This window comes from Macaca fascicularis, chromosome 8 (assembly GCF_037993035.2).
Source record: "Macaca fascicularis isolate 582-1 chromosome 8, T2T-MFA8v1.1".
Classification (NCBI taxonomy): domain Eukaryota; kingdom Metazoa; phylum Chordata; class Mammalia; order Primates; family Cercopithecidae; genus Macaca; species Macaca fascicularis.
In genome coordinates, this window is record NC_088382.1 from 30,909,356 (window position 1) to 30,934,650 (window position 25,295).

Consider the following 25,295-nt stretch of genomic DNA (forward strand, 5'->3'; position numbering starts at 1 on the left):
TAAGTCACCTAGTATATACACACATCTCTAAATTTTTCTGTATAAAAATTCTGCTTTCAAACTACATTCCTTATACAGACTAATTTACTTAAACATTTAAACCCCAGAACGCTAGCAGCTAAGGAAGTTAAAATCAATGGATGCCCTGACTAGAAATGTAAACCAAATGTGCTCTAGTAAACATTTAAGGATTCAAATATGCTTTTACAGCTGGGAGAAAAACTTATATGTTTGTGTGGCTCCTCTGAGCCTAAAACCTCCCTGCAAGCATTCTCACAATAGCGTAAGCTCCATCAAAAAAGAGGTGAAAATCTATCAACAGAACACAATCCACAGCCCTACAGTCATCCATGAAACCGTCCAGGAAGTCTTCACATTTGCAGGCTCGCCTTGGCCAAAATGTCAGGCAGACCCCCCGGAATTTGGGGAGAGCAGAGGGTCAAGCTGTAAACTCCAAGTGCTAGTGTTCAAACACCGAGGTCTTTCAGCTCTTTCAATCCTCTTCCTGGAATTCTTGGGCGACCTTCCCTTTACTATGATTTGCTCCTCTCCTCCTGCTGTGACTGTGTGAAGGGCATCATCACATGGGGAGCAAGTACCTCTGTCTCCCCACTTGCCTGAAATAAGCAGGCACATCCCATCCGTGAGACTGGAACTTGCAGGAGAAAATGAGAAGTGAAATCTTTCACACACACACACAGTTCTACTCAAACTATAAGCTTTTATTATTGTATTTTACAGATCATTCATTCAGGACATGCTGCGTCTGGGGTTGGTATCGTCCCCCTTTTGAACGACAGAATGTGCATAAAAGTCTCTTGCCCACACTGAACTCACACGTGCCTGGCAGGAAGGAGCTCTCACGAAGTGCCAGCTGGATGTGAGCTTGCCCGGGCAGCAGCAGTGCCGTCCTTGTTTCTGAGCTGCCACCTATTCACTGGAGTTAGGTGGGTCAAAGCTGAAATTTAGCTTGGAATTTAAGTTTCTAATTGTATACTTTTGGTTGTAGTCTGATTAGGTTTTAGTCTGCTTTAAAATCAAAAGGTCATCCAGTCACTCTAATATGATCATTTTGAATATGGAAATTTGTTATTCACATGCTGTACCTCAAATCAAAGAAAAAGCAGGCCTCAGTATCACGTGTCAGGAAAAATTAGAAAATTGTTCCTTTTCCATTTTGCCACTCTGTTCCGTTTTCCTCATAAACAGTTCCAGCTTGGAAAACAAGAACTTCCCCCTCTCAGACAGATGCAATAGTGGGAGGAAGGGCTTTGGTCTTAAACTAGAAGCTGCAGCTGAAACTCTCCCCGTCTAATCCTGCCGGCTGTGTGCATGGCTCACACCATCTTTTCTGAGTGGGGAAAACCGCTGGCACTGAACAGCTGAAAGGCTCGCTGTAATCTATGCTTCAAGAACAAGTGAAAGACAATACAACAAAACACATAGACACTGAAGAGATTCAACTAATGTCCATCACCTATTCTGCTAATGTCAGTGCTTTTCGATAAACTTCTCAACATCTGTGTTGGTAAACTTCTTAAGATTTGTTGTAGCCCAACCACGGTGACAAAGTTCCCCTGCCCATAAAGCCTAGACAAAAGTGGATAAGAAATATGAAGTCCAAAGCTATAGAAGACAGCAGTTAGGGAAGTAAACTAAACATGCCCCTCGCCTGCATGCTGATCAGAGTGGTGAAACTGAAGACAGTGTTGGCAAAGTGACTCAGACCCACAGCACAGATTTGATCAAGGGCACAGCTCATAAAAATAGCAACAATTTCGAATTCCCCTATCCAACGTTTAGGAAACAATCCAATAGCAAGAAATGAGAGCGGTTCAATGCCAACAGTTTGACCTGTGGGCGATCAACCTATAAGTCCTCAAAAGAAAACGTCCTTGCTTTCCCTGGGACCAGCAGAGATGGGGAAAAAAATAAAACACAGAGGCTGGGGAGTGGGGGCGTAGGAATCAACATAGATGAGGTTGGACAGTTACGAATTCAACAAGAGAATTCAGCAGAGAGACCTGGACATTTTAAACCAGTGTAAGCTGAGAGTTAGGAAATGTTTAAAATTTGAGCCCCAGGACTTCTCATACTATAGTAAAAATATAGGTATTCTTCAAAGGCGCTATCTACACGTGTTGCAGTGTGAGGTACAGAGGAATTCTGCAGAAGCCGGACTCCTTGGAAGTATGGAAGGAGCACAGCTATGAATTCACAGTCAATCAAGAGTGTATCTGAGAAAGGACATCCCTCTGACCCAGTGAGCAGCTGGAAGAAAGAGGCATTTAGCAGAGGAGGAGAAAGATGATAGCCCCCTACAGAATCTGTCAGACTAAGCCTATGATGAATGAGGTTTTTTACAGTAAGATCACCCTCAAAATCAGCCTGTGGAATGGGGGCTACCCTTTTTATAGCAAATTCTAAGAATACATATATCAATGTCCTTCCAGATTAAAAAAATGATACTTTATTATAACTTTTAAAATTGCAGAACGTCAGACTGAATATCATTAGACACATAAACAAAACCACTCATCTCTAAAGTCATCTTCTACACCCTCTCAAAATTCGGCCAGTGAGTTATGCCTCCGTGAATTTTCCAGTTCAACCCCATTCACCAACGTGAAATAAATGGAAACACTAGCCTTTTGGTTTTGCCCACAGTTCCAAAGTGCTATTACAGGTGGAATATCTGCTGCAGAAGGTCATTCTTGCTGCTGTGGGTGTGAGTAAAATATCCATCTCTTCGCCTCTGGTCCGGCAGGCTTTGTTCTCTTTCTCCTTGTTTCGCCTCCTTCCACAGGGGTTGCCTTACATACTGCAATCAAAAGACATCTTCTGCTCAGAACCACAACAGATAGCGAGTGGTTCGCGTGAGAAGTAATGTTACATACTAAGTTACTGAATCTACAATGAGAAATTAACTCTGGGGTTACAACTCAAATATGACTTCAAGGTAAAGAAAATAATTACTTGGCTGGCTAGTGAAACGCTTAGTTCCTTCTAAAATCATAATTGCAATATGGACTTCTGCTTCACGCTGCATCCCAAGGCACAAATCAGGTAGCCTACATCTCCCAAATGATCAACAGAGCACTCCATCCTATTTTACCCTCAATGCTGAGAAATTACTCCTGGGCCCAGAAGTTGTCGCATAGGTGGCTTGGGTTACTCGGTGCTCAGGCAACAACTGCTACAGGCCCCACCCTGATGAACACCATCGATTTCTTTAAATATGATGATACTAAGATGGAGGCCCCTGCTCAGAGGAAGCAAGGATATAAAAGCTGGGACAGACTGTTGAGGGTCACTACACTATAGACCCAGATGACACGATGGAACGTGAATACTGAAGCTTACAATCTTCTGAAAAATCTCTTTTTCAAAACCCATACGCCCTTTTTTCTAATCGGGAAATCAGGGACAGGGAAACATTCGCATAATTACCCACCAACATGTTCTTCTTAACAGAAGTGAAGATTATTTTAAGAATATGAAAAGTGTTTCAAGACATCTGTTTTCAGGGATAGACCAGAGCAACAGAAGTACTTTTCAGAGTTGTTTCACTTTAAAGTCTATCTCAAGAACAAGGGCAGCCTGCTTTCACAAGGTACCAAGACATGTTCTGGCAAAAACATTTTCACGTTAGGTTATATGCTGTCAAGTTCAACTATTTTATACATATCTGATCCTTTTCTGTCAGCAAAAAAGGTACAATTTTTTTAAAACTCGAAAATCAATAATTTCTGGGTAGGATGAAGGTAGAATTTTGGTTGTATTTTATACTTCAGAACACAGATGAAACCAAAAGGTCTGCAATTGTCTCTACATTCACATCTTTCAAAGGTCCTTTTCTCCTTTTACATGAATTCATCTGAATCATTGCCATCCTGTAGGAAACAAAAAAATGAGACCATAAAAGCCTTGAAAATAATTCAATATTTAAAATTTACAATTATCTTAATTAGCAAGCTGCCTTCTCATCTCAGTTGCTGAGTTCAGAAAGTAAAATAATTAAATTCACTCATCACTTCTCCATCTTAAGTTGTCAGTTTCCTGAGATAGCTGAATTAACAGCTGTATTCTGTGAGGTGTCATTACATGGCCTGATTACACAGCAATAAGTGACCACTGATTTCTAAATAATGAAGTAAGTCCCACCTGACCTAGTACAATGCAAAACAAATGTGACTGTAAGAAAACATGACAGGTCCTTCAACAAATGTACCAAGCAAACACTACCTCAATATCCTCATGCCAGCAATTCTGCCAATATGCAAACTATTTCTGGCCTAAGTTCCAGTAATCTGAGCCTCAACATTGTCACAGATTTGGGACTTCACAACATGGCTCTGATTTCTTCTTCTTCGTTAATAGGAAAGGCCATTAGGAAGTCAAACATGGGCTAGTTTACCAAGTTAGCTGGTTTGTGACATTTTTTAATTTAAAAAACCTTTATAACGGTATACAGCACAAAGGGACTGATTTCATTGCGTGGCTTATGAGCAAGTCCTGAAGGCCACACACAAAGGTAGAGCCCTGACTCCTTTTTGGACAACATTCACTAAGAGTGCGCATTCTGATTTGCTTGCCAATGTCACAACCTGAACACTCCACTTGTTTTATCTTCTTTCTCTTTCCCATTGCTTGACACCAGCATTGTTAGAGAAAGGGATCAGACTAAGGCTTATCTAAATGGCCCTTATTAAAGATGGTAGAGAAATACGATACGGGTAGAAAACATTAGTTCCTGTGAAGTCTGGTTTTAGCTCCAGCTTCACTTCGTGGTTTTCTCTGTGCTTCTCTTCCATTAGCATAATGAACAGAAGCCACGGTAAAAATGTCTTCGATAATTGTACAAAGAGCAGACTAATGACTGTGTTATATCCAGGCGCCAAGAGTATGATTGCCCTAGAGTCTTAATCTGAAATAAAAGCAGTAGCAATGTTTGAAAGAGTCATTTAGTATCTTCAAATGCCAGCTTTAGATCCCAAACACTGAAGATGAACAACTCAGTAAGACAGTCTGGGTTGTTATCAACGAGAGTTTAAGCCATTCCCTGTAAAGGCTGTGGGTTAGATGTGCAGAATTCCCACTTGTCTGGGGCTATGTTTTGGAATTACAGTAATTACTCTTCTTGATGAACCTGTATAAGCTAAATTAAAACTTAAGTCCTCTATTACATAAACACTTGCCCTTAACTGAAAAATCAACTGATCACGTTCTAAATTGGATCATAAAACATCTGTATTGCTTACACTTCTACACTGCTGGTGGGAATGTAAACTAGTACAGCCACTATGGAAAACAGCGTGGAGATTCCTTAAAGAACTAAAGTAGAACTACCATTTGATCCAGCAATCCCATTACTGGGTATCTACCCAGAGGAAAAGAAGTCATTATTCAAAAAAGATACTTGCACACACGTTTATAGTGGCACAATTCACAATTGCAAAATCGTGGAACCAACCCAAATGCCCATCAATGAATGAGTGGATAAAGAAACTGTGGTATATATGTACAAAGGAATACTATGCAGCCATAAAAAGGAATATATTAACAGCATCTGCAGTGACCTGGATGAGACTGGAGACTATTATTGTAAGTGAAGTAACTCAGGAATGGAAAACCAAACATTGTATGTTCTCACTGATATGTGGGAGCTAAGCTATGAGGATGCAAAGGCATAAGAATGATACAATGGACTTCGGGGAAGAGTGGGAGGGGGTAAGGGATAAAAGACTACAAATATGGTACAGTGTATACTGCTCGGGTGATGGATGCACCAAAATCTCACAAATCACCACTAAAGAACTTACTCATGTAGCCAAATACCACCTGTACTCCAATAACTTATGAAAAACAAAACAAAACAAAACAAAACACAAACATCTGTATCCCTTAACAGAAGATGGTTACAAGGAGAATTAGTCTATTCTTTTAAAGTATGGAGAAAAACTATAAAAACATTTTCACTGAAAGAGAGAATAAAAACACCCAGTGCAAAACTTCCTTGGAATCTTGAACCTGATTCATACTTGGAGCTCAGGAGCAGGGGTTGCAAGCAACAGAGGGAGAGTAAGGGTAGAAAGGTTAGCAATCTTTTGGGCTACAAATTCAATTTCCTAGTCTTGGGACTTTTAACATCCATCACTGATCAGATAGTGTTTGTATATGTACGTATGTAGGTGGGTAGGTAGGTATGTATATGTGTGTGTGTATTTATTTCTCAACTCTAGAATGATATACAAACTTTACAAATCCATAATGAGAATGAAATGACTAAGGTCATGAAATAATATGGGGGCTAGATTTCTGGTGGAAAGTAGCCTCTAAAATACAGAAAAGTTCAAAAAGCAAAATAAGCCCAACAATGACATCTGAGCTGTGGTATGTTCAAGACTACTGTTTAGCGATAAAGTGTTCCAATAGTTTCAAGAAACCTGAAATTAGCTTCCAGAAAGGATTAAACACATCTCATCTTTTCATAATGATACTCTGGAAAAATAGCAACCAAAGACTATATGAACAAGGGATTAAAATATGACTATTTACAGAGTAGGTCAAGGAAGACTTTCACATCGATGTGTCTTTGCTTCAATTCTGAAGCAGCCCTGTGGAATAATATGTCTCCAGTTTACTGATGATCAATACTCCCTCAGAGAGTTTAAATGACCCAACCACTGTGACAAAGCTCCCTTGTCCAAGGGATTTTTAATCCCTCACGATTAGCAAATGACAGTTAAGTCTCTAAACTTCAAATTCAAAGCTCTATTTAATTTAATAATGCTATTCTGGAATTTTTCAGGAATAAATTATAAAGAAACGTCTCCGATTCATAAAGGAGCCTCATAAATTTAGTTCTTCATAGATATGGGATTAAGAATGTTGTTCTTACAAATTTTTAGAAGCATATGTAGATATAAACAAGATGTAAAATCCTATTACTTCTAATTCATGCATTAAATCTGGGGTTTGACTAGATGACTTATAAGGGATCTTAAATTCTGTTACAGTTGGCCCTTGATTTCTTTACCTGTGAATTCAACCAACCTCAGCTCAAAAATATTTAGAGGAAAAAAACAATTTAAAAAATACAATTAAAATAATATAAATTTTAAAAATACAGTATAAGAACTATTTACATAGCATTTACACTATTTAGGTATTATAAGTAATCTAGAGATAAAGTATATGGAAGGATGTGCATAGGTTATATGCAAATACTACTCCATTTTACACAAGCGACTCAAGCATCCTAGGATTTTGGTAGCTTCAGGAAGTCCTGGAACCAATCCCCCACAAATACTGAGGGATGACTAAATTTTTTAACTATACTATAAAACATGCAAAATCCCAAATATATCCACCCCATTTCCATTTTCTGCAGACTGCTCAATAGCAGCTAAATTGTGCTATCTCTAGGTACTTCAAGACAAATTTTGGGAAAGACAGCCTCAAGGACAATAATTCTCTGACACAGTTCCAATCAAATAATTAGATGTGATGTTAAGAAGATCCTTTCAGTACTGTGTCATAGGTCATCATCCGTTTTTATCCCAGGTCCTAAGGAACATGAAAACAACCAATTTTGTCACTTAGGCTTCACTTAGTCACATAAGATCTTAGGGTAAGTACTTTTATTTTAACTGAAGGTGATAATTTTGTTCTCACTCAATTATAATATGGACTCTACAGTCACAGTGATATAGAACACTAATAAATGAAGGCACTTTTGCATGCCTGCAACCAGAAAAGAGGGGAAATTGAATAAAGTCCTGTAAATATAAAATGAATAGACCTGTATTCCACAGTAGACAAGCTCTGACAATCACCTTCCCTGAGATGAGCTACTTAACAACACACATGAGGAAGTCCACAGGGAAGGAGGCGCAATGCCTAACAGACTCCAGCCTGAGTGGTGTCCTGGTTGCCAAATCACAGTCACCTATTTGCAACATGTAAGGCAATAATGGCCAGTAACACAATTATTAAAAACCCTTAGTGAATTATTTCAAGGCAAACATTCATGCAAACCACCTGAACGTACCTGATTTGAAGACATATTTTCAACTTTCATTAGTGATGAATAGCTCCTAGAAGGAAAAAAAAAAACACACACACATACATTTAAAATATGGTGATCCAGTCAACAAATATTTGATGAACATTTCCTGTGTATCCAGCACTGCTCAGGGGCTTTAGAAGAACCGCAAGAGCTATTAGATATAATCTCTGAGCTCAAGGAGATTGTAACGTTCAAAGGATACATATTTATAAACAATAAAAAAGATGTGCACAGCACTTAATAGTTTACAAAGTGCTTTCTCCCACTTGTTTCATGTCACCACCTCCACAATAACTTGGCGAGACAGGTGGCATTATTCCTACTTTTTAGATGGGGAAATTCACCTATGGCCAAGATCTGATATGATTCACTGCTTAGGTATATAGCTCAGACTGTAAATGCTACAGGAATTCAAAGGAGGAAACACATCAGTGTGGGCAGGAGCTGTCAGGGCACCCTTCACAGAAAAGGGAGAACCCAAATCAAGCCAATCAAGTGGGCAGGATGAGTGAGGGGGCATTTCAGATCCAGAGAGTGGGATGAGCAAAGAGACAGAGATGGTATCTATATGACTTGCTGAAGATCCAGCTAACTCGGGCAGGTTCTCAAAGTAAAGTAATGGGAAATCAGGCTGGATGTGGGGTCCAATTATGTTGTCTTGATTGCATGACTGAACACAATGTGTTCAGCAAGAAGCCATAATACACAACTGTGTAAAGCCATAATGAGGTTCGATGGGTATTTATTAAATATCCATGATGCATAAGACCCTGTGCTAAGCCTGGGTGGAGAATCGGATGAGAAGAAAACAGAAAATGATGACTAACACAAAGCCTGGACCCACAGAACTTACTAGGAGGGGAAATAAGACTTATTCATCAATAACTACAGTGAAAAGTACTATTAAAAAATACATGGCTGGGGGCAGTGGCTCACGCCTGTAATCCAGGCACTTTGGGAGGCTGACACGGGAAGATCACGAAGTCAGGAGTTTGAAAGCAGCCTGACCAACATGGTGAAACCCCATCTCTACTAAAAATACAAAAATCAGCCAAGTGTGGTGGCGTGCGCCTGTAATCCCAGCTACTCAGGAGGCTGAGGCAGGAGAATCACTTGAACCCGGAAGGCAGAGGTTGCAGTGAGCTGAGATCGCACCACTGCACTCCAGAATGAGCAATAGAGCAAGACTCCATCTCAAAAACAACAACAACAACAACAATAAATACACAAAGAGACAAAGGAAAGTGAGACACATAATACCAATGTTTTGAAAAGAATAGTCTGTAGCAAACAAGAGTAGAGAGAGGAGAGAAGTGGTCAAGGCAAGAAGGTCCATTCAAAATAACAGTATTTACCATTTACTAGGTGTCCTTTATTTGGTAAGAACTGTAGAAAGCGCTTTCTACATAAATTACTGCTAACCTCTACAACCACCTAATAGGTCAAGGAGTATTTTAAGCCCACTGTACAAAATAAGAAAGCAGAGTCAGGGTGGTTAAGTACATTGTCCAAGGTCTTAGAGATAAGAAGATATGCCAGCTTTTGAACCCAGGTCTGACTCCTAAGCCCACACTCTTACCAGGCCACAGCTTACTGCAATACCCCAATTTGAGGGCATGAATCCCTGGAGTCAACAGCTGTAATGGTAAGAAGGAATACAGAGAAGAAACAACAATGACATCAAGGTTTGTTGCTTGGGTGATTTGAAAAAATTAAGAGAAATGGGAAAATGTTGCAAAGAAGATGTGCCTGGTTTGAGACGCGCTGCATCTGAAGTCACAGTGAGACACCCAAGTAAATATGAACTGTAGAAACTGAAAACTGAAGACCAGTGGGAAGGAGAAATGTCACAGTCAAAGATAATGAGTTGGGAGACACCCGGAGGGAGAGACCAGGAAGACTTTCCCTCTGGAGAGACCTGCAAGCTTGTAAGAGTAAGTGGTATCCCCAAGGAATTAAAAACAAAAAGAAAAACAACAACAACAAAAAAACACCAGACAAGATCAACGGGTTGCATGAGCGGGAGGAGAAAGACATGTTAATGAAACAAAAGTGGTGACAGCAGAGAATGTCAATCCTGACTGCATCTGAAAATCACTCGTGAAGATTTAAATGGATCCATATGCCCAGTTGTGGGGATCTACCCAGGCTGAAGAATCACTGGGTCAGAATTGCCATCTATGCGATAATGAGGCACAAATTCACTTTTCTTGGGCCAGGAGCGGTGGCTCACGCCTGTAATCCCAGCACTTTGGGAGGCCGAGGCATGCGGATCACTTGAGGTCAGGAGTTCAAGGCCAGCCTGGCCAACATGGTGAAACCCTGTCTTTACTAAAAATATAAAAATTAGCTGGGCATGGTGGTGCATGCCTGTAATCTCAGCTATCCGGGAAACTGGAGCAGGAGAATCACTTGAACCCAGGAGGTGGAGGTTGCAGTGAGCCGAGATGGTGCCACTGCACTCCAGCCTAGGTCACAGAGTGAGACTCAGTCTCAAAAACAAAACAAAACAAACAAAAAAAAAAACAAAAACAAATTTACCTTTTTTTTAGTTTCCTCTGAGCTCCATTTCCATTAGTCCAACTACCTCCCTGACATCTTTTTGGAGATCTCAAGGGTATTTTCAGATTCCTATGTCCCTATCCAACTCATGGTCTTCCCCCTACCAAACCAGTTTAGTTCTTTTCCAGTGTTCCCCAGCTCAAAGAATGGCATCACTATCCATTTCATTTCCAACTGGAAACCTAGGAGTTCCATTCTTAGCCCCCTTTTCCCTGCCCTTCACCTCAATCCAAACTATCATCAAATCCTAATGTTTTACCTAGAAAATTATCTCTCATTGATCCACTTCTCTCCACCCCAAGTCACCACCATATTCTAAGCTACCATCATCTGTGATGTGGAATGCTCTTAACCTGGTCACACCCACTCCGGTTCCCTTTACAATCAGGTCAGCAAAGTGACCTTCTCAAAACACAAGCTTCATTGTATTAACCCTTGCTTAAAACCTTTTGATGGCTTCACAGTGCTCTTAGGATGAAGACAAACACGGCCAGCAAGGCCTGCGTAGACTGGCCCCTTGATCCAAGTGCCCTCTCATCCCTGCTGCTTTAGACATTTGGGACTTTAGTCCTGCATTTTGCCTTGCTGCTCCCATACAAGGTCTTTGCATAGATAGTTCCCTCTGCTTTAGAGCACTCCTTCCAACTCTTTAGCTATCAGAGTTTTGATCTTAACTTCAAGACCACCATATCAGGGGACAAGTGTGGTGGCTCATGCCTTTAATCCCAGCACTTTGGAAGGCTGAGGCAGGAGGATCACTTGAGCTCAGGAGTTTGAGATCAGCCTGGGCAACATTGCAAGACCCCATCTCTACAAAAAAATAAGGATATTAGCTGGGCATGGTGGTGTGAGCCTGTAGTCCCAGCTACCAAGGAGGCTGAGGTGGGAGGATCACTTGAGCTCAGGAGTTTGAGATCAGCCTGGGCAACATAGCAAGACCCCACCTCTACAAAAAATAAGGATATTAGCTGGGCATGGTGGTGTGAGCCTGTAGTCTCAGCTACTAAGGAGGCTGAGGTAGGAGGATCACTTGAGCCCAGGAATTGCAGGCTGTAGTGAGCTACAATGGCACCCTGGCATTTCAGCCTGGGATACGTTTGGCATGTGTTTAACAGAAAGAGACATACCAATTGTTTCTAGTTTTCTGAATCCATGGAGATTATTAAAAAATACAAGTGATCAGCAACCACTTAGAAAGTGGGACTAATTAAACTTTTGAAGCAAAAATTGTATTCAATGAGACTGAGAATTATTTCCCCTCAGTTAAATACAAATATTTTATATGTTGAGGATGCTATGGAAGAAAGCCCAGAAGATACAAAAACTGTGTTTTGCTTTTTAAGTTTTGTTTAAATACAATTTCTGAAACTCATAAAATCATACGAATGCCCTAAATTTTAGTAGCATGCAGTTTAACATGAATTATGCCATATATAAGTTACTTGGTTTTTATTGAATAAAAATTACTTTAAAATTGAAACATAAAAGGAATCACCATACCAGGGAAGCTAATCTTAGTACATTCATGATGTACGACTAGTCACTCACTGCATAGACAAAGCACTCTGTCACCTGTAAGGGGACGCAAGGATGCACGAATGTTTCCCTGAAGGAGCTCACAGGTAACACGAGGAGGCACAGCACACAGTGTTATTTACAGTAGAAGGCAGTGGCAATGTGTGTAAGATAAACAAAAAGAGGTACAAAGAAGTCGGTTCTTCATGAGACTGTCACCCATTTAATTAGTTAATGGTTTCACCATTTCCTCTCCTACATGTTACTTCATTCATCCTGTAAGTCTACCTTTTCCCAATATTCCACAAAACCTATAAAGGCTCTTTATCACTTACAACATGAAATTCTGGACCAAAGGAAACCTTTAAGTCACTCTACAATGTACCGAATTTTTCATTCTTTCACTTGCCTACGTGTGACCTTGACTCTGGCCTTGCCGGTTTGTTCATTCCTTGCCTCAAAGGAAGCATGATACAGACTATCGGCTTCAGGATTAGACTTGAGTTTGGATTCCTGCTTTGTCAGTTACGGGCTAAAATCTTTCCACATTATCCTCCATGCTGAAGTAAGCTTTGCCTGAAAATCAAGTTCATGTCAATGTTCAAACTGATGATACATTTTCTGACTTACCATTTCACCTGGGTCTTGTACTTCTCTCAATCCAATTACCTGAGCTGTGGGTTCCAATTCTGATCTCCCAGTCTCTATCACAACTTTTTATTTTTATTTTTTGAGACAGAATCTAGCTCTGTCACCCAGGATGGAATGCAGTAAGCTCACTGCAGCTTCAGCCAACAAGTCTCAAGCAATCCTCCCACCTCAGCCTCCAGAGTAGCTGCGACTATAGGCTTGTACCACCACGCCTGGCTAATTATTTTATTTTTTGTAGAGACAGAGTCTAATTTTGTTGCCCAGGCTGATCTCAAACTCCCAGACTCAAGCAATCCTTCTGCGTCAGCCTCCCAAAGTGCTGGGATTATAGGCATAAAACACTTTGCCCGGCCCCATCTGAACTTTTAAATATCCCTCTCTCAGGTAGCCATAGTCCTTACTCTTTGTTTTGACTGCCTCAACCTCTCATCTGTTACTCACCCATCCTCTATTTATGATGTTTCCCTGACTATTGCTTATTTCTTCTGGTTTCGACATCTACATGGGTTGACTTAATTTTGATGTAATAAATGTTTGGTTCAGTAACACAAAAAGCCAAATAAAAGAATGCAAAATTAAAAGACAGTAATAGACATACATTTCTATATCTTGGGTGGAAGATTCAAAGACAGAAATTAAAACGATGCTAGCACTGCAAAATGTAAAAACAGATTACAAAACAAGTCAGAAGCATAGAGCCTATTGCTGGAATTTCACAGATGCTGCAGAACACAGCAAACAGTAGCTCCGGATGTGCCAAGCAAACCCTTGCAATGTCACCGCGTCCCATTCCCGGCAATGCAGCCCTGTGCCACGTTCTTCTATCTTCTGCAGCATGTGACAGAAAGTTGTCTGTGTGGCATATGGTTAATGGAAATAAACATAGCGATTGTTTTTGGTTTTCTGAGATCCATGGAGATTATTAAAAAATACAAATGACTAGCGACAACTTAGAAAGTGGGACTGATTAAATTTTTGAAGCAAAAATCTTATATTCAGTAAGATTGAGTTTTCCCTTCAGTTAAAAGGAGTGTTTTATATGTCGATGACACTATGGAAAAAAACCCAGAAGATCTGAAACTGTGTTTTGGTGGACAAATTTTGTTTAAATGCTTGTAATTTTTGAAACTCATAAAATCACATAAATGTCCTAAATTTTAGTAGCATGCAGTTTAATTTGAATTATGACATCTATAAATTACTTGATTGATTTAAATTGAATAAAAATTACTTTAAAATTGAATAAATTGAACAGAGGGCAGAAGAGTATAGTAAGTAATATGTGTAGGTTTGAGAATCAGACTGAGACTAAGTAGCCACATGAGCTTGTAGCAAGTTTCTTGATTGCTTCTCAGGCTCAGTTTCCTCTTCTATAAGATGCAGATAAAAATCTGCTATGGCTATTGTTGGCATTAAATGAGAGAATGCAGTAAACCACTTCGCAGTGCAGTGTTTGGCAGAGGGAAAACGTTCAGAAGGGTTAGCTATTCTTCCTTATTCAATGTTATAAGTAAATTAGGTGATCTTATGTTCCTAATATGATGTTCCATCATGTTTCTAAACAAAATTATGTTCGATTCATACAAAGGGCACTAAAAGGCATGTTTTCAATTTCCCCCCACTCCAAACTCAAAACAAAAAAGAATTAACTACTCTAAATCCTGCATCACTCAGAATTCCACACATTTTACCTCACTGATGGCGTTAATACCGTTTCTTTCACTTCAAACACAAAGCAGATTCACAATTCTAGGCCATATCAAATATTTAAACATATATGTTAGTTAGCCTCATATTAGCAGATTGTAATTCAGGGTAACGTTTCTGAAGTTCTCCATATGAACACTGTATTTTAAATGAAGCTACTAAGCCTGTTTTAGCAGAACCCCAACCAGAAACACGTGCATGTGAATAATAAATAACAGTATGTGTTCATTATACCTACATTCTGACCCAACAATCTTTCTAAGAATCCAGGGCATTCCAACGAAACTGGGTTAGGACGTGCCTACGCAACATGTTTCTGATTCCACACCATTTCCAAAGGCAATATATGTTATCAGTAACCCTTTTTTCTTTTTGGTATATGTCTTGCAAATAAAAAATCATGGAAAAATCTTGGAGTTCTGTGATGAGAATTTGCAGGATTAATTTCGTTTAATTAGAACAACTAGGGGCCCTTCGGGTACAGCACTGTATGGCAGAACATCCACATTCTAGTCTCTAGAACCTATAAATATGTTATCTTCTATGGCAAAGTAGACTTTGCCGATGTCATTAGTTAAGGACCTTAAAATGGAGAGATCATCCTGAATTATCTGGATTAACCCAATCTAATCACACTGTTCCTTAAAAGCAGAGAAGGCAGTGGTCAGACAGGGGACTGTGACTATGGAAAGCTTTGGAGAAGGAGCCACAAGCCAAGAAATGTGGGTGCCTCTCAAAGTTGAAAGGAAAGATTCTCCCCTAGTGCCTCCAGACACTTTGATTTTAGCCCAGTGAGAATACTACTGGACTTCCAATCTTCAGACAATAAATCTGTGTTGTTTTAAGCTACTACATTTGTGGCAATTGGTTTCAATGGCAATAGAAGACTAACAATCATTATTGTCATGGCTTCATTAGAATTCATGTCTTCATTAGAATTTCAGGAGCCAAATTGTACTTGAAATATTTAGCTGTTTAAAAAGGTAGTGCTTTGAAACAGGCCTTACCACATTACTTTAAACTTTCAAAACGTAGAAAAAGAGTTTTAAAAACAGCTTTGAGAATTACTAGCATTGGTTTTTAGAGCCAACACAACTTTATTTAAATAGCACAGCTAGTCAATAGTAAACCCCTCCCAAAGCACCTTTTCCTTTCCAGAAGAACTTTACAAACCAAACCAAACTAGGGATAACCTATGAAGGTTTCTCTATGAATAAAATTAGTTATTTTATTTCATCCACTTTCATATCCTGCCGCCATAAACAAGCAATTCTTTTAACCAACACATTAATATAAATGCCTTTTTTAAAAAACTGATTCAAGGTTCTGAGCTTGTTACATGTCCCTCCTTCTACCAATATATCATTTTTAATGGCTAATACATGATTAAAATCATCAGGGAATAATCTTTGAGGCCAGTCTCAATGCCACAGCTCCGACATACCTAAGTTCATCCATTTCCCTCTTCTTCTTCATTTCTTCTTTTTCTCTCCTTTTCATTTCCTGAATTTGGGCTTTTTTCTCATTCCTCTCTTCACGATCTCTGCATTCTTTCTCTGCTGCTAGGTCTGGGAACCGCTCCACTTTGGTCTTTTCTAATCGGTTCAGGATCTCATTTACTTTCTTCTCCACTGTCACAATTTTTACCTTTAAGGGAGATAGGAGAAAAGATATTGCATCTTTTTGTTTTTTTCTCCCAGAAGAGGGGTGAGGCTTTCCAGGGGTTTAGCAACCCAGTTTAATTCCCTTTAGAAAACACACATCATGCTCAGCCCTCAACAACAATGGTGTCAGACAGAAAAGATAGGATACTCCATTCAGTATCAGGGCTCCGCCTCCTTCAGTGGCACAAAACACTTACATCCTTCTGCCTGTGAAAGCCTATCTGCCCCACATCCATGTCAGCTGTTTTCTTCAGGTTAGACCACGGCGTATATACCACATTAACGTTGTTCATCTTGCAGCCTGCCAAGAGAGACTGTCTTCAACATGCAGGCAGGATGAGACTGAGCAATGTGTTCCCTTACCCACTGGCAAACTGCCATAAGCCGACAAGGGAAACGGCTTAGAATGAACAGGCCACCCATTGTTTTAAACCACCAATACTTTTTCAAAACCACCCACAAAAGGCAAATGGTAAAGCTGACAAAATTCAGACGGAAGTATTACTATGGCAAGTAGGGGTCCATGGATTAGCTTCAGGGACTTCTGAGGACTCTCTAACATTGGATGCAAAATGTATCATTGTGGTTTTTTTTGAGAGAAAAGGACTGAATACATTTCCTCAGATTCTCAAAGGACTCCTTGACTCTGAAGGTTAAGCAGCACTGGAAAGCCATGGCCTGGGACTCGCAAGCCCTGGACTCTAGCCGGGACTACCACGAGCTACCCAAGTCCCTCTGGAGAAGTCCCCTGGCCCTCTGAATCGCATATGAAATGTGAGGAAATTGGACTAGTTGAATAGATTTTTTGCTTATATTTTCTTTCAGCAGTGGAACCCTTTTACTAAAGAAAATACAGAAGTCATCAGAGCAGAGGCGCTCTGGATAGAAGGAGTGCCAGGTGCCCTGTTCACTCCTCCTCCTACCCCTTGCACCACCTCCTCCACCACTCATGCCCTCTACCCCCAATACCCTTCCTGGCAGCTCTGGAAATCGCAGTTTAATCATTAGTCTGATGCTCTCTCTGGTCCTTTCAAATTAGATGGCAAGAGATTTCAATGCTTATTAAATCCCCATGTACACTGTAAAAAGCTGGAAGACGACTTTACCCAAGTGTTCAAGGTTAACGCCACCAAAAATGGCACAAAATGACATCATGTGCTGCCTGACTATAATGTGCAAAACTTCACTTATGTAATATTCCTGCCCCAAAGTGCATGATGGGATTCTAATCCAGAGGAAGCGTCAGACAAACCCCAACTGTGGGTTAGTAATCCCATTACTACAACTGGTCTGCACTCTTCGAAAAACAAAGCAGCATTTCTGGATTAAAGGAGACTAAATACAGCACAAGTAAATACAGCACATGGCCCTGGATCCAAAAAAAAAAAAAGCTATAAAGAAACAGTAGTGGGACAAGTGGCAAAACTTAAATATGGACTGTATATCAGAACACGGTATTCTATCCATGTTAAACTTCCTGAATTTTACCACTGCAATGCAGTTATTTAAGACAATGTCCGTGTTCTCCAGAGAAACATGTTCAAGGGTCATGATATCTACAATTTCCCTTCAGATGGTTCGGCTAAAAAGGTTAATGAGTATGCTATATATAAAGCAAATAAATATGGAAAAATTTAAAAATTGATGAATCTAAGTGAATGGTATATGGTAGCTGTACTATTCTTGCAACTTTTCTGTATATCTGAAAGTTTTTTCAAAATAAAGTTTCTTTAGAAAATCTCCATGTGCAAGGCACTGTGGGGGATACAAACATGATTAGACAATGACTCCTGCTCTCCACGACTCTAACGGAGCAGGGCAAGCACATAAATAACTTGGATTAAAAGGAGAACTGATCAAATGCTGTTGGAAAGGTAGAGGAAAGTGCTGAGACAGCACAGAGAAAGTGGGGCCACTCACAGCTGAAGAAGGAAAAGCCTTCATCGAGGAGGCTCACAGAGCTCAGGGGTTACGCCAGAAGACTTGAGTCAAATGGGGTGACATCAAATCCAGTCTCTACTGCACTTTAGACCTCTAAGACCTTGAAGAAGTTCCTTAATTCTCTTTAAGATCAGTGTCCTCCTCTATAAAATGAAAATAATATCTAACTCAACAGGGTGGATAATTTGTGAAGTACTTAGCACACGGCCAGGCATGTAATTAACGTTCCATCAATGTTAGCAATTACTACCACCACTATACCTACTATGTGGACCTTAGCTTAAATCTGGACTCTGATGACTGACAAGGACAAACCTGAAGGCAGAAGAAACAATACAAGCCGGGTGCAAGGTCAGAAAACAGCAAATATTGGCTTTGGCTGTAGGGTGAAATACGTGAAGGAAAAGAAGTCCACAGTCAAATCAGAGATGCTTAAATACCGACTTCAGAAGTCTGGACTGAACAGTTTAGGCCGAGGGGAGTCAAGAAAGTTTCTAAACTTTTAAAAGTTTAATCTGGAAAGATTCATTGGGTGAACAAAGAACAGACTGACCTAAGATTCTAGACCTATGACCCAGAACAGGCTGATTCTACAGCAACGAACAAGTTTATCCCCAATGTCCTTGGTTCTGATCACTGCAGGTGGTCAACCGGGGGAAAACTTTGTTCCTACAAAGTGCCTACAAGCGGAGTGTCCTCTAGAAATCTCAGAGCAAAGACCGTTTTCTCCACTCCTTGGCACAGTATCTTCTACTGACTCACAAGAGCAAGACCCTTGGGCTTAGCTCCTTATTTGCTAGCTGAGCTATCGTTGCAGAAGGCTGAAGAGGAGAGAAAGAGTAATTCAGGGTCATGACTCTTTGCTCCTCTTTGTTTTCTCTAGAACTAGTAAACTAAGAAGAGATTAAGAAGAAAGCAGCTGGGCCAAGAATAAGGCCTCCAAAGCTCTTTTAACAAAGGCATGTCTGCTAGCCAGGGGCATGGGAAGGCATAAGGACATGTAAGGAAATTGGAACACAGAAGAAAAGAATATAATGACTGTTTGAATTCTTATTATTTCAGTAACTGAAGATCTTCGCTGAAAATCTTAGAAAATTCTGTTCTACTCATAAAATGGAATGTCCCAAAATGTATTACAATTTGTTGACTTATAGAGTTGAAAATCAGTGGCTCTGTAAAGCAAGAGTTCTACCTTCTCTGGCTAGGTGCTGACTCATCATTCAAGTGAAGGTGTGGGAAGCACAGTCTGAGTGACGGGGAAAGGGGAATGCTGCGCTGCTCTTGTCCTGTAATTGCCAACCCCTGGTACCTGTTATCAGCTGTGGGTTTGCCCCATGTTTATCTTCTACCCAAACCATGATTGCTTTCCAACCCTCTGGAGCATCCTTCCACTCCATCTCAAGCCACAATAACCTCTACCTGATCTAGACCTATGTTCTACACCCTAAAATCGGATCTACTGGCTCATCCTTAGCAGAGCACCACCTCCTAGTTTCCCTTCTTAAACCCCACCTCTAACCTAATAATCATCCTTCTTAACCCTTCATGACGAGTAGATGAAATCTTGCAGGGCATAAATAAATACCAGGTAATCACCAAGCACAGTATGCCAGGCCCCACCTAAAACACTTAGGCTAATTGTTCTCAACACACACTGCACAGGAGAATCACACAGAGGACTTTTAAAAGCAGTGATACTTGGGAATCACCCCAGACCAACTAAATAAGATTCTCTTCAGTGGGGAGGGGAAGTAACAAGATCAACTGACTTGACAACTTCACAATTTAAGAGGGAAAAAGTACGTAAGAGGAGGAGAGAAAGAAAAAGTAGAAAAGCATGATTTGGGGACTTTTCTAGAATCTAATGACAAATAATAGAAATAAAGATATCAAACAACATTAAAAATAAAGCCACAAAACACATTGTTCTTGCTTAGCTATCAACATCACCAAATTTCCCAAAGTCTTTTTATAATAACACTAAGTACAGACAGATCTAGACAACCTTCTATTCAAGGTAAGGAAACAGTAAAAAGAGCTGAGACTCAGATAGGACCATCAAAATGACAGGGGTGGGGAGATCAGTTTTTAGTTATTTGACAGGTAGCAAAATTGCCATCCATCTTAAAGAACAAAACATGGCAAAGGCACAGCACATGTTATTCCTTTGATGGAGGCCAAAGTCAAGAGCATGCTCACTAAAATGTAATCCACTTCAGACACAGAGAAAGTTAATGCTAATTCTAAAAACACCACTAGGAAAACTGACCTTGAATGCTATTGGCCTTCACAAGGTGGGCACAGTCCATCAGCACTTCCTTTGGGATGTCTTCTATATTCTCTCCCTGAAATACAAAAATAAACCAATTGGTCCACTACCTCATTATCCATTGACACCGTAGCACTCAAAGGGCATTTGCTGCCTTATCTACCAGGTATGACTTTATTATAAGCAGAGGTTCTTCAACTGTTACAGAACACTGAAAAGTAAATTTACTATGTGCATTATGAGAATGTTTAAAATAAGAGAACGCTGTAATATGAAAAATACTGACACTTAATAAGTAAAAACAAAACAAAACAGGAAATGAAAAAAACTGCCAGAATATTAATTATAATTATGTCTGAGTAATTTTTATTCTCTTTCTTCTCATTCTGACTTCTAGAAACCTTGTGGGAAAATGGTGCCTATTTTTGACAACTGGATGTCTTCCTGGCCGAGGTCCCTATGACCTTCCTCTCAAAAGAAAATGTGTAGTTTTAGTTCTCAGACAACTGGTAGGTCATCTGTCCTCAGCTTTAATCAGGAAAAAAGTTCTTGTTGTGTAGATCTCAACCATTCATTATAAGGAAGAAATAACAGAAATGACACTGATCCTTTTTCTCTACAGAAATTTGTATCAAAATCAAAGATGAATAAGTGAGGTGATGCCCCTTTTACAGATGCGGAAACAGGCCAGTTAAGTAACTTGCTCAGAGTCACATGGTGAGTAAGCAGCAGAACCAGAATTCAAAGCCAGCAGTCTGCCCCCAGAGTCTGAATGAACCCCTTAGTCTTTCTGCATTTCCAACACTTCCTTCGTACCTACTAAGTACAATGGCTATGTCATTTACTGCAGGAAATTAATCAGGTAAAAGTTCTCAAGGAGCACACACTTTCAAACTGGGCACATTAGGCTGGGTTTAGGGGCTCACGTCGGTAATCCCAGCACTTTGGGAAGCCAAGGCAGAAGGATAGCTTGAGCCCAGGTGTTCGAGACCAGCATGGGCCACACAGTGAGACCCCATATCTACCAAAAAAAAATTAAACTGGGCTCATTATGTGCTTCCAAAAGAAAGTGAAATTGAACTTCAATTCAAACAAGTAATAATTGGTGATAATGTGAACTTGGGACTACCACCAGTATTTTCCATCTTCTGACACAGCAGATTCCCCAAAGAAGACATTAATCTGACCCAAAATGAAACTTGGTAATGCCATAATTTATTTCCTCTAAATCTAATAGTTCCAAAATGGCAAGAAGTTGCCTAAAAGAACTCAGAATTTTGCTCCAGCATAGAGTTTATAATCCTCTTTTCCTTCACCATATAGTCCTCAAAAACATAAATAGTATGAGATGGGGCAAAATGTTTAACCTTGCTAGTAAACTAAAAAGTGAGTATTATCGCCATAATGAAGTAGCATCTTATATTCATCAAAACGGCCAAAAGTTTTTTTTTTTTTTAAGTTATAAAACCCAAAAAGATTTTGGAAAACCTATAAATAGTAGAGAGCATTTTAAACAAGCACTGTACTTTCAGAGGGCAATCTGGCAACAAAGCAGTTACCAAACTATGTACATCTTTTGACCCAGGAAATCCATTCCTAAGAATTATTCTAAAAGAATAATGAAAAACAAAAAAACAAAACACAGAACCAGAAGGTAGATCATGAAAAGTTATTTCTTGGGATTCATAATGCTGGAAAATTGTAAACAACCTATATTCTGACAAGGGAGTTTCATATTAATTGCAGCATATTATTAACTCAATGCAGTCAGTCAAAATAACAAATATGAAAATTATATAGCAATATAAAAAAGTTCACAAAATGTCACGTTAAAAAGTAATCAACCAAGGGATGTCAAGCTGAAATGTGGACAAAAGAATTTAACTGTATTACAAACACAGGACATCACATCACTGAAAGGGGTGGGAAAAAAAAGTAGCTTACAGCTAACTTTGGAAAATGATGTGTTTTTGTTGTTGTTGTTCTTGAGACAGGGTCTTGCTCTGTTGCCCAGGCTGGAGTGCAATAGTGTGATCATGGCTTACTGAGCCTCCCGGCCTCAAGTGAGCCTCCTACCTCAGCCTCCCGAGTAACTGGGACCACAGGTGGGTATCCCACAACCAGCTAAATTTTCTTTATTTTTTGTAGAGACAGGGTCTCCCTATGATGCCCAGGCTGGTCTTGAACTCCTTGGGCTCAAGTGATCCTCCTGGCTCAGCCTCCCCAAGTGCTAGCATGGAAAACAATGTTTTGACTGGAAATGCTTTAAGGCAAAAAGCAAAGGATGACAATCAGAGCCATCCCCATGAGCTCATGTTTAGCTTAGTATAAATACAGATGGAGAGATACAGAAACAATTACGGATATGTGCATATGCATGGGTTAGTACACATACATGTATCTCCTTCTCTGTCACCTCAGAGGGCCGAAAAGCAATGACACTCCAGTAGTAACAGGCACACCCAGAGTCTAGATCTTTTTAAATTTTTTCACATCAGACATGACAAGGTTCAAGGGTGGCACATCTCATACACGCACATGAACAGCCAATCACCACACTCATAAACTACAAAAGGATCTGTCTAGATCTTGATTTCAAAACACCATTACCACTGAAAAGAACCAAGGTTCCTTGGAGAAATGCCTGATTCTGGAGCTGGGACAGGGAAAACACAAGACGAGCCTGGAACTCTCCGTAGTGCCAGAAAGCAAGGATGTGCTCAAAGAACAAAAGGATGGGAGCAAGTCAGAGGACACGGGAGCACACGGAAGCCCACTGAAAGAGTTCCAGCTGAAGCTGCAACGATATCAGAGTAAAATAACCCGGTTCCAGAACATACCTCAAAGGATAAAATAAACACAGGAGTCTAGGCTGATGCAAATAAATGACTGAATACATAAATAGAGGAAAAGAGAAAAATGTTCCTTCCAGAATTCCAAATAATGTATATGACACTCCCATATCCAGGAAGTAGTGCTTAATTCCATCCTCCACCTCCTTGAGTATGGGCTGGACTTAGTGACTTGCTTTCAAATAAGAGTACAGAAAGGGGGAGAAAAGCGACCTTGTAGTAGAGAAACCTCCAAACGCTACGCTGGCCAGGCCATCAAGGCTCACGTCATCAATGATAATAAGTCATGGTAATGCACGCACCCGATACGCTGTGATGAGACAGGCACTTCACTCTGTGATATTCTCCCCCTAAACCCATAACCCATCTAGTCACGAGAAAATATATCAGATAAATGCAAACTGAGCTATAGTCTACAAAATACCTGATCAGTACTTCTCAAACTGTCAAGGTCATGAAAAACAGAGAAAGAATGGAGAAATTGTCAAAGACTAGAGGAGAGTAGGCAGACACAACTAAATGTAATATGGTACTCTAGACTGGCTACTAGAACAAAAAGAGGGCATTAATAGAAAATTGGTGAAATCCAAATAAAGTCCAGAGTTTAGGTGACAGCAACATGCCAAGGTTTGTTTCTCCATCTTGATAAATCTGCCATAGTAATGTAAGATGTTAATGATGGAGGAAACTAGGTGAAGGGTAGATGAGAACTCTGTATGACTCCTGCCACTTTTCTGTAAATCTAATATTTTTCCAAAGTTAAAAGTTTATCAAAAAGAAAGCAGTACACTCACAAGCATATATACCCTATGATTCAACTATATAAAATATACGAATAGAGACAGATTGGAAAAATAGTGGTATTGCATTACTAGGGGCCATTAAATATTTTTTCCTTTATTACTAGCATGTTCTTTTAAACTTCCTAAAGAAGCCCAGGATAGCTGGGAACACAGGCCCTTCACTGAGGCAGGAGAATCACATGAGCCACACATGATATCCACTGGAGGAGACACAAAGTCTGGGAGTGTCAACTGAATCGAAAGAAAAGGAAAGCAGAGATGACAGACAGCACACCAGAAGTGGCAGAATAAGCAGTGCGTCTAGCTGGGAAATAAGTACACTACCTCCTTCTACATCTCAAAAATCATCTAGAATGTTACAGAGTGATTTTCTAGGTCAGAGGAAAGACATGTCTTCATTTGTTAACTTCTAGATTTGCATACCGACTTATTACTTTAAGCAATTTAATTGCAAAAGATAAAGAACAAGATATGACGCATCATCAGGAGAAAAGTCATGAATCCATGTTTAAATTCAGTTACCTTATGTAATCGAAGGTATACATGAGCCGAAGAGAGTTTGTCCACATGAAACCTACAAAGAATGAAAACCACTTTTAGCAAGAGGTACAAGACAATTATCTCCTCAGGCCACATGCCATTTAAAGTATTCTGTTCTAAAAAGTGTTCACTCCATGCCTGCCACATGTGAAGCATCATGAGGAGTATACAGCAGAGTCACCACCTCCAAAGGGCTCCCCATCACCATGAAGAGGTACGAGAAACACTGAGTTATGGAGCTGTGAGTAAGTGCCAAGATGAGCAGAGATACTAAATATTAACTTGCTGGGAAGGGTGATTTTTCAAGATATAAAAAGAACTATCAGTGACCAAAGGCTTCATGATTAAAAAGGAGACAGTGAGATTTGCTTGACCCCTGACTGAAGCATAGGACTTAGAGCAAAACCAAGGAAAGGAATTTCAGGTGAAAAGAGTGGGGAATGAAAGAAGTCAGTGAGTCTCCAATGCTGCCAGCCTGGGAGATGAGCAGAACCACAGTGTGGGGGAAACAGACGACAGTTTTGTTTGTGACATCCCAAATTTCAAGTGATAGCAAAACAATCCAAAAGAATGTTGAATAGAGAGCTGGAAGAGTGAGGTGGGGCCTAAAGATGCTAAGCAGAACACATCATTAAATGGGTTACAATTCAATCATGTAACCCAGTAATTCACAAGCCCAGTAGTTCATCCAGCCCTACGTTCTGACAGTGATACTAATAT

At 40.0% G+C, this 25,295-nt stretch overlaps 1 protein-coding gene and 1 pseudogene across 8 annotated transcripts in view; both read right to left on the reverse strand.

Annotated features, from left to right (window-relative positions):
• Positions 1–701: 701 nt before the first annotated feature.
• CCDC25 (coiled-coil domain containing 25) overlaps positions 702–25,295 on the reverse strand; it is a 41,700-nt gene continuing 17,106 nt past the window's right edge. For 2 of the 8 annotated variants that reach the window (XM_074000559.1, XM_005562932.5), the window contains 6 exons: positions 24,558–24,609; positions 20,381–20,456; positions 16,368–16,471; positions 15,951–16,153; positions 8,054–8,099; positions 702–3,893 (listed from right to left, as the gene is read on the reverse strand). In XM_074000559.1, the coding sequence (XP_073856660.1) occupies positions 3,864–3,893; positions 8,054–8,099; positions 15,951–16,153; positions 16,368–16,471; positions 20,381–20,456; positions 24,558–24,609 (511 nt within the window). In that variant the 3' untranslated portion in view covers positions 702–3,863. The remainder of the gene's footprint in view (positions 3,894–8,053; positions 8,100–15,950; positions 16,154–16,367; positions 16,472–20,380; positions 20,457–24,557; positions 24,610–25,295) is intronic. The other 6 variants (XM_074000561.1, XM_074000560.1, XM_045398070.3 and 3 more) reach the window with 3 other exon arrangements.
• LOC123575421 (small nucleolar RNA U13) lies at positions 22,868–22,958 on the reverse strand (annotated as a pseudogene).